Raw genomic sequence first — 12,849 nt, 5'->3', positions numbered from 1 at the left:
TACCTATCACAGTAGACACTCAAATATTAAACTGAATACTTCATCTTCAATTAAAAAAACAAAATAGTAAATAGAATTTGATCCTTCAAAAGAGCTCTATAAACATTTGGATTTGAAAAGGCAAACGCTGGAAACATTGATCAAATGCAGATCAACCCTATGTTTTTCAGATATTATTTAAATTATAACCTTAATTCATGTAAATTATTAGAAGTGTGGAAACACCCTGCATTATTATGGCATTTAGTCCACACTTTTATATATGTACATATATTTATATACAATCCAGAAAAATGTGAAAAATAACAAATAAGGAAGAAAACACTTTTTGAAAAGATGGACATATCATCTAATCCAACCTTTTATTGTAGAAAATTTAGGAAATACAAATACGAAAACAAAAAAAATTAAAGTCACCCATAATCCAGTCACTCAGACAAGTCCTGTGAGTATATGGTATAAAAATCCTTCTACTTATTATATTTTAGTACTCTTCTAGATCATATTCTTTCACAAAATAATTTGAACAGCAATATAATCTTCAATTTTTAAAAGTTACCATGGATTAGTGGTTTCACTTTTATAGATAAGAAAACTAAAACTCAAGAGAGGTTAAACTATTTGTCCAAAGTCACACAGAGGTAAAACTACCTGACTAAAGAAAGAGAAGACGAAAAAACAAACCTCTTTTCTACATACCAAATTACATTTACAGTACTCTTTGAAACCTTTTTTTTTCCTTTAAAATCTTAGCCATTGCTTCCTACTAAGCCATAATATGGAGGCTTTTAAAAGTAAAATAATTCTTTATATTTTATACAATGTTTACACAAAAAGCTCAAAATTACTTTCCACAGACAAATGTAACAGTAATTACATTAAACAGGGCAATAAAGAAAATATGACTTACATCTCCAGCAAAGGTATGAAAATATCCTCTAGGACTATTATATACAAAGTTATTGTATAGCTCTTGTTCCCACAATAGTTTCCCATCCTAGAAAAAAGTAAAAGTTAAAGTAAGAACTACCAATAAGTAAGCCTCTTGTAAAAACACACACACACACACACACACACACACACACAAAAACAAAGCAGATGGGCCTTCCCTAGTGGCACAGTGGTTAAGAATCCACCTGCCAATGCAGGGAACGTGGGTTCAGTCCCTGGTCTGGGAAGATCCCACATGCCGTGGAACAACTAAGCCCGTGCACCACAACTACTGAGCCTGCGCTCTAGAGCCCGCGAGCCACAACTACTGAGCCCACGCACCACAACTACTGAAGGCCGTGAGCTCTAACGCCCGCGTGCTGCAACTACTGAACCTGCATGCTGCAACTACTGAAGCCCCCGTGCCTAGAGCCGGTGCTCCGCAACAAGAAAAGCCAGGGCAATGAGAAGCCCACACGCCACAACGAAGAGTAGCCCCCACTCGCTGCAACTAGAGAAAGCCCGCACGCAGTGACGAAGACCCAATGCAGCCAATTAAAAAAAAAAAAGCAGATGACTCATATTAAAGAAACTTTATATTAATACTAGCTTTTACATACACACAGACCACATATATGTATAATACGTAAGTAACATATCACATAATTTAGTAAGTAGTAACAGTAAATACTGGATAATGTTTCTTTCATAAAAACTACATACCAAGTGAGTTGAATTCAGTATGCTAAGATATAATCTCATTAGCCAAGCATTTCCAAATATAGTTACTTGGTCAAATACATAACCAAACACTTACTAGATCATCAACGTTAGACAGAAGGGGTAGGATACTTTTATATATGCACTGATTATCAATGCATAGTTCCATCAGCAGTACTTAGACTGTATGCTATCAAATATTACAGAAGGATTTCATTCTTTTCCTCAATTCTGTAGATGCTGGGAGGGTCAAATTAGTCTTCTCTGTACTGCTCATTAACAATCTTTGAACTCCTAAGTTTTGCAGAGTGGTCTAATTAAACATTGGTATAAACAGTATCAATCACGTGCAGAAGGAGACTGAGGATTAAAGTGCACCGAGGTTAAACTATGGTTAAGAGATCCATGGTGACTGTCATATTGATAGCTGTAGTACAAGAAATATAATTAACCTTAAACCAAAGGTAGCCAATTCTACTTGGCTAATTCCAAGTATTTAGCAATGGCTATCTATAATTGGAGATGAACAGTTAGAGAAATATAATCATTGCCCTATTCTGGTTTTGTTGTTGTTGTTATTTTTTTTGCGGTACGCGGGCCTCTCACTGTGCGGCCTCTCCCGCTGTGGAGCACAGGCTCCGGACGCGCAGGCTCAGCAGCCATGGCTCACGGGCCCAGCCGCTCCGCGGCATGTGGGATCTTCGCGGACTGGGGCACGAACCCGCGTCCCCTGCATCGGCAGGCGGACTCTCAACCACTGCGCTACCAGGGAAGCCCCCATTGCCCTACTCTGAAATGCAAGGTTCTACATAGACCACAATTTTAAAGTATTTTAAAATGTTGTACACACATTATGACCATTGTAATAGAATCCCTTTCTTCTCAGTGGAGTTATATGTACATTTGATTTCTAAACAGTGCTTCTCCTTGGTGGTGAGAAATAAATATATCCAAGGACTTAGGAGTGTCTTTCAAACTATGCATGTGTTCCCCATCCCCCAGAATCACTGCCATAGTAAGTAAGCTACTGTTAGTAACAGGAGTATGCCACATCTCTCAGCTGTCTTGGGGTATGGAGAAGGGGATGTTACAAATTTCTAATGTACAAAGTGCAGTAACTTAAATATCATTTAATCTCAGGGGAATACTCTGCAACAGATCCAAATGGTTATCCCATTTTACAAATAAGTAAGCCAGAGCCCAGGGAAGTAAACCAGTTTGAATATAATCTATCTAACCATAAGTATCGTCCAGGAGTTCAAACTCAGTTTTATTTTTCTGTAACTACAATCCCATTATACTTATAGCCACATATGAATATTAAGCAAGAAGGCTTACCCATGGAAAAGATTTTAAAAGATAAATGGAGACTTCATCTCAGCCAAAAAATTATTTTTAGTGACTATCAGAGATGAATCCCTGACAAAGGGCATCCAATCTAAGACAAGGTGGATTTATGTTTAAGAGTGAGGGATACAAAGCTGTGAAAATCGGAACATACCTATGTTGACAAACAACATAAAATGGGTAGCAAATACTTTATTATAGATATTGTATAATGCTTTAAACCCAGGCCGAAGTAAGTAAGTACACACCAGGCTAAATATACTTTTGTAGCTCTCTGAAAGAACTATATACACTAGTCTGTAATGGACAGGATGGGATAAAAAGAGTATCATTAGAAAAGGAGAGAATGTGGGAAAAGCTCAAGACCCAAAGGAATAAAAACAGACAAACCAACAAAACCTTTAATGTGCAGACAGATAAAATGGGGAACTATTCATGTCCTGGTTTAGAATGTATTCCCAATTTGGTCACAGTGCCCATGGTTCAATATCTAAAACCAAGCTTCACTCTTCTAGTGTTAATTGAAGTAGAATATAAATATTACATACAGGATAAACAAATCTATACTATTATAAATTACAATTGAGGTAGAAAACCCTACAGTTTAAGTGGAAGCAAAATAAAACTCACCTTGATATCAAATATTCTTAAAAAATAAGATCTCTGTGGATTGTCCTTAACAAGACAAGCAACACCACTGCACTTCTTTGACCACATACAGTTCCGATCTGCTGCATATAACTGTACCACTGCTGAAGACATAGTCTGCAAAATATAAAATTTATAGCCATTAGGTTCAAAATAACACTAGGATAACCATAGCTTCTGCTAACACCTTGACTGCAATCTCGTGAGAGACCCTGAACCAGGACCCCCTGCCAACCTGCTCCTAAATTCTGGACCTGAAGAAATAAACATTTATTGTTATTTTAAACTACTTTTTGAAGTAATTGCTTATGTAGTAATAACTAATATAATAACTATACTAAAAATAATTATTGAAAGCTAACATTCATTTAGGCTTAAAATGTGTAAGGAATGTGCTAATAAGCACTTTAAAATATTGGGTTGGCCAAAAAGTGCCTTTGGTTTTTAAGTAAAAATAAAAGACACATTTTTCATTTTCACCAAGATCTTTATTGAACAACATATTCATCTTTTTATTCCATCTTCCCAAAACTTATCACCTTTTTGAGCAGAGAACTGTTCCAGGTGCCTTTTACAGTCTTCCGGGGAAGTGAAATTTTTTCCATTAAAAGAATTTTGGAAAGACCAAAATAAATGGAAATCTGAATATGCAATGTCTGGTGAATACGGTGGATGAATCAGAACTTCCCAGCCAAGCTGTAACAGTTTTTGCCTGGTCATCAAAGAAACATGAGGTCTTGTGTTATGCTGATGAAAGATTATGTATTTTCTGTTGACTAATTCTGGACGCTTTTCGTCTAGCGCTGCTTTCAGTTGGTCTAATTGGGAGCAGTACTTATTGGAATTAATCATTTGGTTTTCCGGAAGGAGCTCATAATAGAAAACTCCCTTCCAATCCCACCATATACACAACATCACCTTCTTCAGATGAAGACTGGCCTTTGGTGTGGTTGGTGGTGGTTTACTTCGCTTGCCCCACGATCTCTTCTGCTCCACATTATTGTACAGTATCCACTTTTCATTGCTCGTCACAATTTGTTTTAAAAATGGAATGTTTTCATTATGTTTAAATAGAGAAGTGCATGTGGAAATATGGCCAAGGTTTTTTTCCGCTTAACTTACGTGGAACCCAGACATCAAAGCAATGAACATAAACCAAGCTGGTGCAAATGATTTTCAGCGCTTGATTTGGATATTTTGAGTATGTCGTCTATCTCCCGCGTGGTATAACACTGATTGTTCTCAGTTAATGTCTCGATTTGATCACTATCAACTTCAACTGGTCTACCTGACCGTGGAGCATCATCCTGTGTGAAATCTCCAGCACAAAACTTCGTAAACCACTTCTGATCAGTGGTTTTGATCAGTCACACTTTTGATCACTTTTGATCAGTCACAGCACCTTCTCCATATGCTGCACAAATTTTTTTTTTTGCGTTTCGGTTGTGTTTTTACCTTTCTTAAAATAATAAAGCATGATATGCTGAAAATGTTGCTTTTTTTCTTGCATCTTCAATATTAAAATGGCTACACAAAAATTCACCAATTTTGATAAGTCTTTTTTTAAATGCAAACTGATATGACAGCTGTCACATACAATCTAACAAAATTGTTTGCAATGAAGTTAAAGACAACTAAGTGCTACTAGAGCCATCTTATGGAAAAAACCAAACGAACCTTTTGGCCAACCCAACATAACTCAATTGTTATTACTATTATAACCTCACTTTATGCTTGAGAAACCCAAGGTTAAAGAGGATAAATAATTTGCCCAATATCACACAGCTGAGCTGAAATTCTAATCCAGGCAATTTGTGACTTTCGATCCTGTATTCTTGCTCCCTGTACTATATACTGTTTTCCAATAAAATGAACATTTGATCAACAAAGCAGTAGTATCAGTAAAGTCTGACATCCATAAAGCAGTTAACCCCTTAAGTAAAGATACTAAGTCAAATCTGAAAGCAAGATTTATGTTTACTAATTACAGTGCTGGAAACTTTGAACATATTATCATATTGGAAGATAAATTCTAACATCTCCTTTTTAAAAAATAATTAATTAATTAATTTTTGGCTGTGTTGCGTCTTCGTTGCTGCGCGCAGGCTTTCTCTAGTTGCAGTGAGCGGGGGCTACTCTTTGCTGTGGTGCACTGGCTTCTCATTGCGGTGGCTTCTCTTGTTGCAGAGCACGGGCTCTGGGCGCGTGGGCTTCAGTAGTTGTGGCTCATGGGCTCTAGAGCGCGGGCTCAGTAGTTGTGTCTCACGGGCTCTAGAGCGCCGGCTCTAGAGCGCAGGCTCAGTAGTTGTGGCGCATGGGCTTAGCTGCTCCGCGGCATGTGGGATCTTTCCAGACCAGGGCTCGAACCTGTGTCCCCTGCATTGGCAGGTAGATTCTTAACCACTACGCTACCAGGGAAGCCCAAACATCTTTTTTAAAGATGATAAAACTGAGGGGAAAAAAAGATTTAAAGTGAACTGCACCTGGCCATACAGCTTGAAAGCTATACTGAAGATATGGAAAGTGAGTTGAGTGACGACTGTCCCAATTATCCCAAGGATATACCTAACTAGTACTCTTTTAGATGCACAGTAAAGAAGCTAATTCATTACATACAATGGACACCTTAGAACGTGCATTAGGGTTTTCCAGTACACCACGCTGCCACCTCCCTCATGACTATATCATGAACCAGTGGAAACTTTCATTTAACTCTAATTTAAGTTTCCTGTATATTATAATCTAGAATGTTAACTATTCAATCCCAGTTTCTGTAAGAGTTAATACACCCATTACTGGTACAGCACTTACAAATCTTCTAAAAATGGTAATTTTTTCTGATCCAGCAATCTCACTCCTAAATTAGAAATTAAGGAAACAATTTAAAATAAAACCAAAAATTGTATTTTTAATATAAATATAAAAACCAAAATAGTTATATGAATATATATTAATTATGGTTTTTTAAATAACCAGAAATAGGAGACAATTAAGTAACTTGGTACATCAGTTCAATGAATACTGGGCACTGTAATAAAAAACAGACTACATTAAGATTTGGAGATGACACTGTTTTGGGTTACTTAACTATGCCTAGGGAATGCCCTCCTTTGAAAAGAGAATTCCAAAGACCTATTCTACACGCGAGTCTTTTCTAATAATAACAAAGTCAGAAATGTAAGATCAGTGTACTGCTGGAGATCAGAATTTCAGAAGAACTTGCTTTCCCAGGTAACAGTGATCGATGCTGTTTTTAACTTTTGCAGACCAAACTCATCTTTGAATTTCATAGACGGTCATGAACAGGACACAAAGCAGCAGGAAAAGTTCCACAAGAGCCATTTTAAAAATTATGTAGATAGCTTAGAAACTAGGACACTGGGTTTTAAAAAAGTAGATTGAAGAATGTGGGTGTGCCTTTGGCCTGCTCAGAACATACCAGTGTGCTGCAAGTGCACAGTCTCAGCATGATACCTCCACAGGCTCCCTGACCCTAAACCCCTAGCACTGAAACCATCAGAAAAATGGATTTTGCATACATTATATAAAGATGTTAAAGACCAAGCTGAAAAATTAAAAAATCAGATGAGAAAATTTGTTTTCCAAGGAAAATTCATATAAATTACAGCCCTTTTTAGTATGGTGCTGTCAAACTGCAGTCATTTCTAAACAGAAAAGCAATTACTAACTAGATACCAAGAAAAAGTTCTAAGAACCTTGCTTTACGTTTTAACTGGAAAATAAGAAATTACAGCTTGCAAAAGAAAAAAATGTGCTATCAAAGAGTATGAAATTCCATTATGGAAATCCCCTTGTCAAAAGAACCAAATATTAACAACGTAAAACACTGTCTGGATGTATATGTGAACTTAATAACAACAACAACAAAACCCCCCAAATCCCATTTAAACATTTACATAAATTTAAAACAAAATCTAAAACATCTGCTTTTAAGAAATAAAGACCCTGGAAACAATGTTATAATTTTCCACACAAACATGTTTGGCATTATAAACGATTCATAAACTTTTAATACTAAAGAACCCAACTAACCAGCAATTTTCAGTAATGGGATTTTCAAAATTTTGCTACAATGTTATTGTCAGTTTAAGTGTGCCTATTTCATTCCTTCTTATCTTAACCTGTCAAAAGTCTGAAAATTATATACTATAACACCTTATAAAAGCCTTTTCTGACTAATTCAGAATAATTACAGTAAATGCAAGAATAGCATAACATTTAATATACAAATGCCAGAAATAATAACAACAGTGACTATCCCTAGAACTCTAGATTGACAGCGGCTTAATTAAGTTTTTAAAAACATTCCTTCCATTCCTTTAAAGTAATTATAGCTAATCAACTCTATTACTTTTTGTCTTTCATAATCAAGAAGGTATTCTTGAAAAACAACCGAAGGACAAGTACTTAGGAAAGGAAACCTATTTCTTATTAGCTCAATAATGTTAGGGTTAAAATCTGTTAATTAAAAGGGGAAAAAAGTACTCTATCAATTTTTGTAGAAACAGAACCTGCCCTATCTCACACATTCCTGATATTTCAGTAGTGAGTTACTGCAATAAATAGCACATCCGTCCTCAGAACTTTCATTGTCAAGGGCAGAAATAAAATGGAGGATGAATTCTGGGATGTGAATCCCTCCCACTCTCCTTCAGCATGGCATGTCCACCTCTCTGGGGCTGACTGCACCAGTCAAGAAGTATTTGGCTGATTCTCTAGGTTGAAACGACTGCTTTTTCTTCGTGTTTCTAGAGTACCTTTTTGTGTATTTTGTATAAAATCTTGTCATGTGACAGATCTTACTCTAACATAGAATTTTCTATATTGATTTACTATCCATTAAGTAGACTGTAATTCCCTTAAGCACCTGAAATAGTTTTGTAAGCCTATATTTCTACGTCACCTATACTTTGCCCCAAGTAAGCAGACACGTGTTAAATTAAATTAAAAATTGCACACTATGATTTTGATAATGATACTATGATAATGAAAAAGAGATTGACCTTTATTTTAGGATACACACTCTGAAGTATATGGGGCATCATATCAGCAACTTATTCTCAAGTGATTCAGAAAATAATATTATGCACGTATATACACACAGTAAAATGTTATAAATGGTAAAATGGTAACCCATGGTAAAATGTTATAAATGTTTGACAAATATATTCGAAGGATATACAGGAATTCTTTGTACTGCATTTGCAACTTTTCTGTAAGTTATGAAATTATTTTGAAATAGAAAATTTTTAAAAGCACAAATGATTCAAAACAATGCAAGACTCTTAACCCCCTTCCACAGTCATGACAGGCTTGTGAAGGTGGCTCTCTTCTCAGAGTCAATGCTACCTCTACACGTTAGCCACTGCCACTCTGACCCAAAACTAAGAAACCTGCCACTTCTTCCAAGTCCCTCTATACTAACTTTGTTAAAAGGAGTTTCATCTTGAATAAGACTCAAATCATATTATCAGAACAACCACACTATATAACAGGTCAGAATAAGAATTTTAGGTCAAGAAAATAGATTTTTATTTTAGAATCAGCTAATGACAGGGAAAAGACTGAAAAACACCAGGAGTTACAGATCCTTGCTTGACAACTGTCTACAACAAGTACTATGACTTAATACTGAATAATTGTCTACAATGATTACTGCTTTAATAATCAAAAAACATACAATGGTGTTAAAGAAAAAATTTTTAATATATTTTCAATGAATATGAAAAATAAACTGAGTATGGAAAAGGAAATCATATGATTGAATAAATAAAAGTCTTTTCTGCAATCACAATGGCCTAGATTAATAGTCAAAAGATTTCAGCTTTTGGGCTTTCCTGGTGGCGCAGTGGTTGAGAGTCCGCCTGCCGATGCAGGGGACACAGGTTCGTGCCCTGGTCCGGGAAGATCGCACATGCCGCGGAGCGGCTGGGTCCGTGAGCCATGGCAACTGAGCCTGTGCTCCGCAACGGGAGAGGCCACAACAGTGAGAGGCCCGCATACCACAAAAAAAAAAAAGATTTCAGCTTTTTTTACGTGCATGTGTGGTCCCAAGTTCCTAAAAACGAATCTGGGAAAATCCATCCTAAGTTTTCTTAATACATAAAAACTAAGCTTTAAATATGTTCCTAGATACTCTGATGACACATTCACATGAAATGTCCCATTATTATCCTGAACATGAAATTTTAATATGAAACATAAAAGAAATTTTAAAAGTAAAGAAAGATAAGGAGTTTGGTTATTCCTCAATTAAAAAAAATTTAACTGTAAAAAATTTGAATTCTTATAATTACTTAATTATACAGTGATCTCAAAGAGCAATTTCCTAAATAATTAAATTATAACACCACCTAAGTTACATGGCAACCTAAAAACCCAATACAGAAACCACCCATTTAAAAAACAGAAACAAGATTCATAAGTGGTGAGTACCAGTAAAAATTATCCAGAAAAGAAAACAAATAATTCACTTTGGAAAGAAGAGATTTTTATTACCTGGTAATTTCCACAATGAGAAATAACCAAAAAAAGAAAGGAAAAAAAACAATAGAAAAGGTAGAGATTGAAAAAGAATACATCAAAGACAAAAGGCTCCACAAGGAGTAGTAATTTTAAAAAAGCAAAGCTGGAGGACTGGAAGAGGAAGAGCACAAAAGCAGTAAGTAAAAAGCAGGATCCCAACAGTGAGGAAAAATGGAGCCATATAAAAGCAGCTACTGCCTTAGGACCAAGCACAAGTAGTCTTTTAGGTCTTATTAGCTATTTAAGAAAACTGGTGCTGGATGTATTCATTCATCAAATGTTTACGGAGCACCTACTATGAACACAGGACTGATCAATGGGGGTGGAGGAATAAAAGTGGGGTCAAACACAAAAGTGAATTAGATAGACACGGTCCTCGTGAAACATGAGTTCTAAAGGGCAGACAGACATTAATAACTATTACAAATGCTATAAAGGAAAAATCCAGTATTCAAGGAGTGTGTACAGTCTACCGAGCATGGAAAGGCTTCCCTAAAGTGACACTACACCTGAAGGATGAAAAGGGATGAGTCAGGTGACCAAAGAGTTGGGGGGAAGTGGAGAGGAAACAGCATTCTAGGTAGACACATCAACAAAGACCCTACCACGGGAAAGTGCTAGGGGAGTTTTAGAAGCTGTTTGGGGTGGGAGATAAGAAAGAAAAGAGTGGTATGGAATAAAGTTACAGCCAATATTAAAGCAACATCAAACAGTTCAACTCCGGTTGAGAGAGATAAACAGAGATACACAGTTTGGAGATGTGGTACAGCGGGTTAATCGTTCCTGTATTGGCCCTTGATTCCTCTCAGAATCCAAGTTCTTTTATAAACTCTCCTCCCCCACTGACCCTGGGCTGGGTATGTCTATAAGACTTGCTTTAACCAGTAAGATTTCAGCAAAGTAGAGCTTGAAAAGTACTTGCACATTGTGCCTTGCCTTCTTAGAACTGCTGCCCTGGGGTAAAAGACCACATGGAGAACATGGGCCCAATCATGTCACCTGCCCTTGCTGAGCCCAGTTCCCATCAGGCCTGCCAGGTGAACGCCACTGCATGAGTGAGCCCAGATGACAGGAGTAGACTAAACACCCAGCCAGTCCACAGAATCGTGAAAAATAAATTGATATTGCTTTAAATCACAAAAATTTTAGACGCTTTGTTTGTGGCAGTACATAACAGATGTTGGGGATTGTTTTAAGATACTAAAAAGCACAGTAACCTATAATAGGTAACTGTAGCTCCTGCCTCCATTCCATTTATATTGGACCTGTGTTTAAAATTACAAGTAAAATCATAAAAATTCTAGAGCTCACTCTCATTACCAGTACACTCTCTTTTTTGAAACCATTTAAAAAATCACTTTATAAATGAAAGGCTTACTAAAAGATATACGCTGTGCAACAGACGAAACTCACTCAGTAAACTCACAGCCACACATCATCTCATATGGTGCCTGTGATTTAAATTCATACATCTAGAACACTGCAAATTACATGGCACAGATCTTCAGCATTACCTGCAAATGCTGGTATTTACAGATGCTAAAACTACAAATGGCAAGGCTTACTGTATTCTTAATTTTCTACTTCAAGGATAATTATATACAGATTAAGGCTCTGAGAGGGACACTGATCTCATTACAGACTGGTTCATGTTTGCAAGCAGGTGAGGACACTGTTAAAAGTGTGAGCACACAGGGATGGCTTGCTCTCTTCTGCTTCTCCCTTCCCTGCAGCTTAAGTGGACCTACTTAAAAGGAGTTTTTCTCTTGTTGCCTCTTCCCTTTGTCTACTTCTCTCTTGCAAGGTCAGTTGGCTTATGGTAAAACCTGAAATTTAGGATTGGGTTTTCAGGGAATGAAGGTGGGAAGGGTTCCCTAGGATGCTCACCTCAGCTAACCAAAGTTTAACGTTACCAGCTGAGACCCAAGCCCTCTGATGACAAACAATCTCCTCATTTTATAGATGAGGTCACTTTATTTGCCAAAGGTCATATATTGGTCAGCTCTGGATGCATTTTCCAATTAGCTCCTCATTTTCTATTCACTGTACACCATACTCATTGATTCATCTAGTTCCTATATTGTCATATTTTTGCCCTATCCCATCTAAATGATTCTCTAAGAAAAATATACCCTTAATATAATTTTATTTCTCTACCGATCCCATTTGGTTTAAGATTCTTACCTTATTTTGGGGGAGGGAAGGGAGAGGCTGGCGGTGGTGAAGGTGGTGGGAAATAGAAGATTGCTAGTGCCTGAGAGAAAAGGATCTTTGTGAAAAGAAAAACTTCAAACAGATATACATTCTATGTCCTGAGGACACAGGTAGATTTATCATGAAGTCAGTTAAGTTTAAGTTATAGGCAGATTTACCATGAAGTCAATTAAGTTTAAGTCAGGTTAAGTTAAGTTTCCTTTACTTGGAAAAGTCCCTTATAAGGCTTAGCTTATTCTCCTTTGAGGACACATGAAGTAGCAGCAACCCCTCTCATTCCCAGGGGATCCTCTCCAGCTATCCCTGGCGGTGATCTTGGTATTTCCACCAATGATGCCTTATCCCAACATTTGCCCAGCCCCAGAAATAACCTGTCCCTCTTGGACCACATGATACACGCAGACCCAACCTTTAACTCTAAGCAGAAGGATCTGAATAAGTGCT

The 12,849-nt window shown here is 36.9% G+C and overlaps 1 protein-coding gene across 3 annotated transcripts in view; it reads right to left on the bottom strand.

Annotated features, from left to right (window-relative positions):
- The window catches only part of WASL (WASP like actin nucleation promoting factor), a 66,232-nt gene that overhangs the window by 31,715 nt on the left and 21,668 nt on the right, over positions 1–12,849 (bottom strand). For all 3 annotated transcript variants that reach the window (XM_089917452.1, XM_089917451.1, XM_089917453.1), the window contains exons 2-3: positions 3,628–3,762; positions 911–997 (exon numbers count right to left, since the gene is read on the bottom strand). In XM_089917452.1, the coding sequence (XP_089773578.1) occupies positions 911–997; positions 3,628–3,762 (222 nt within the window). The remainder of the gene's footprint in view (positions 1–910; positions 998–3,627; positions 3,763–12,849) is intronic.

The sequence above is a fragment of the Delphinapterus leucas genome, chromosome 9 (genome assembly GCF_059928025.1).
Source record: "Delphinapterus leucas isolate spDelLeu-1000000601 "Yukka" chromosome 9, BTC_Dleu_Yukka2, whole genome shotgun sequence".
In the NCBI taxonomy this organism is placed as follows: domain Eukaryota; kingdom Metazoa; phylum Chordata; class Mammalia; order Artiodactyla; family Monodontidae; genus Delphinapterus; species Delphinapterus leucas.
This window is presented reverse-complemented; position numbering and strand designations above follow the sequence as displayed.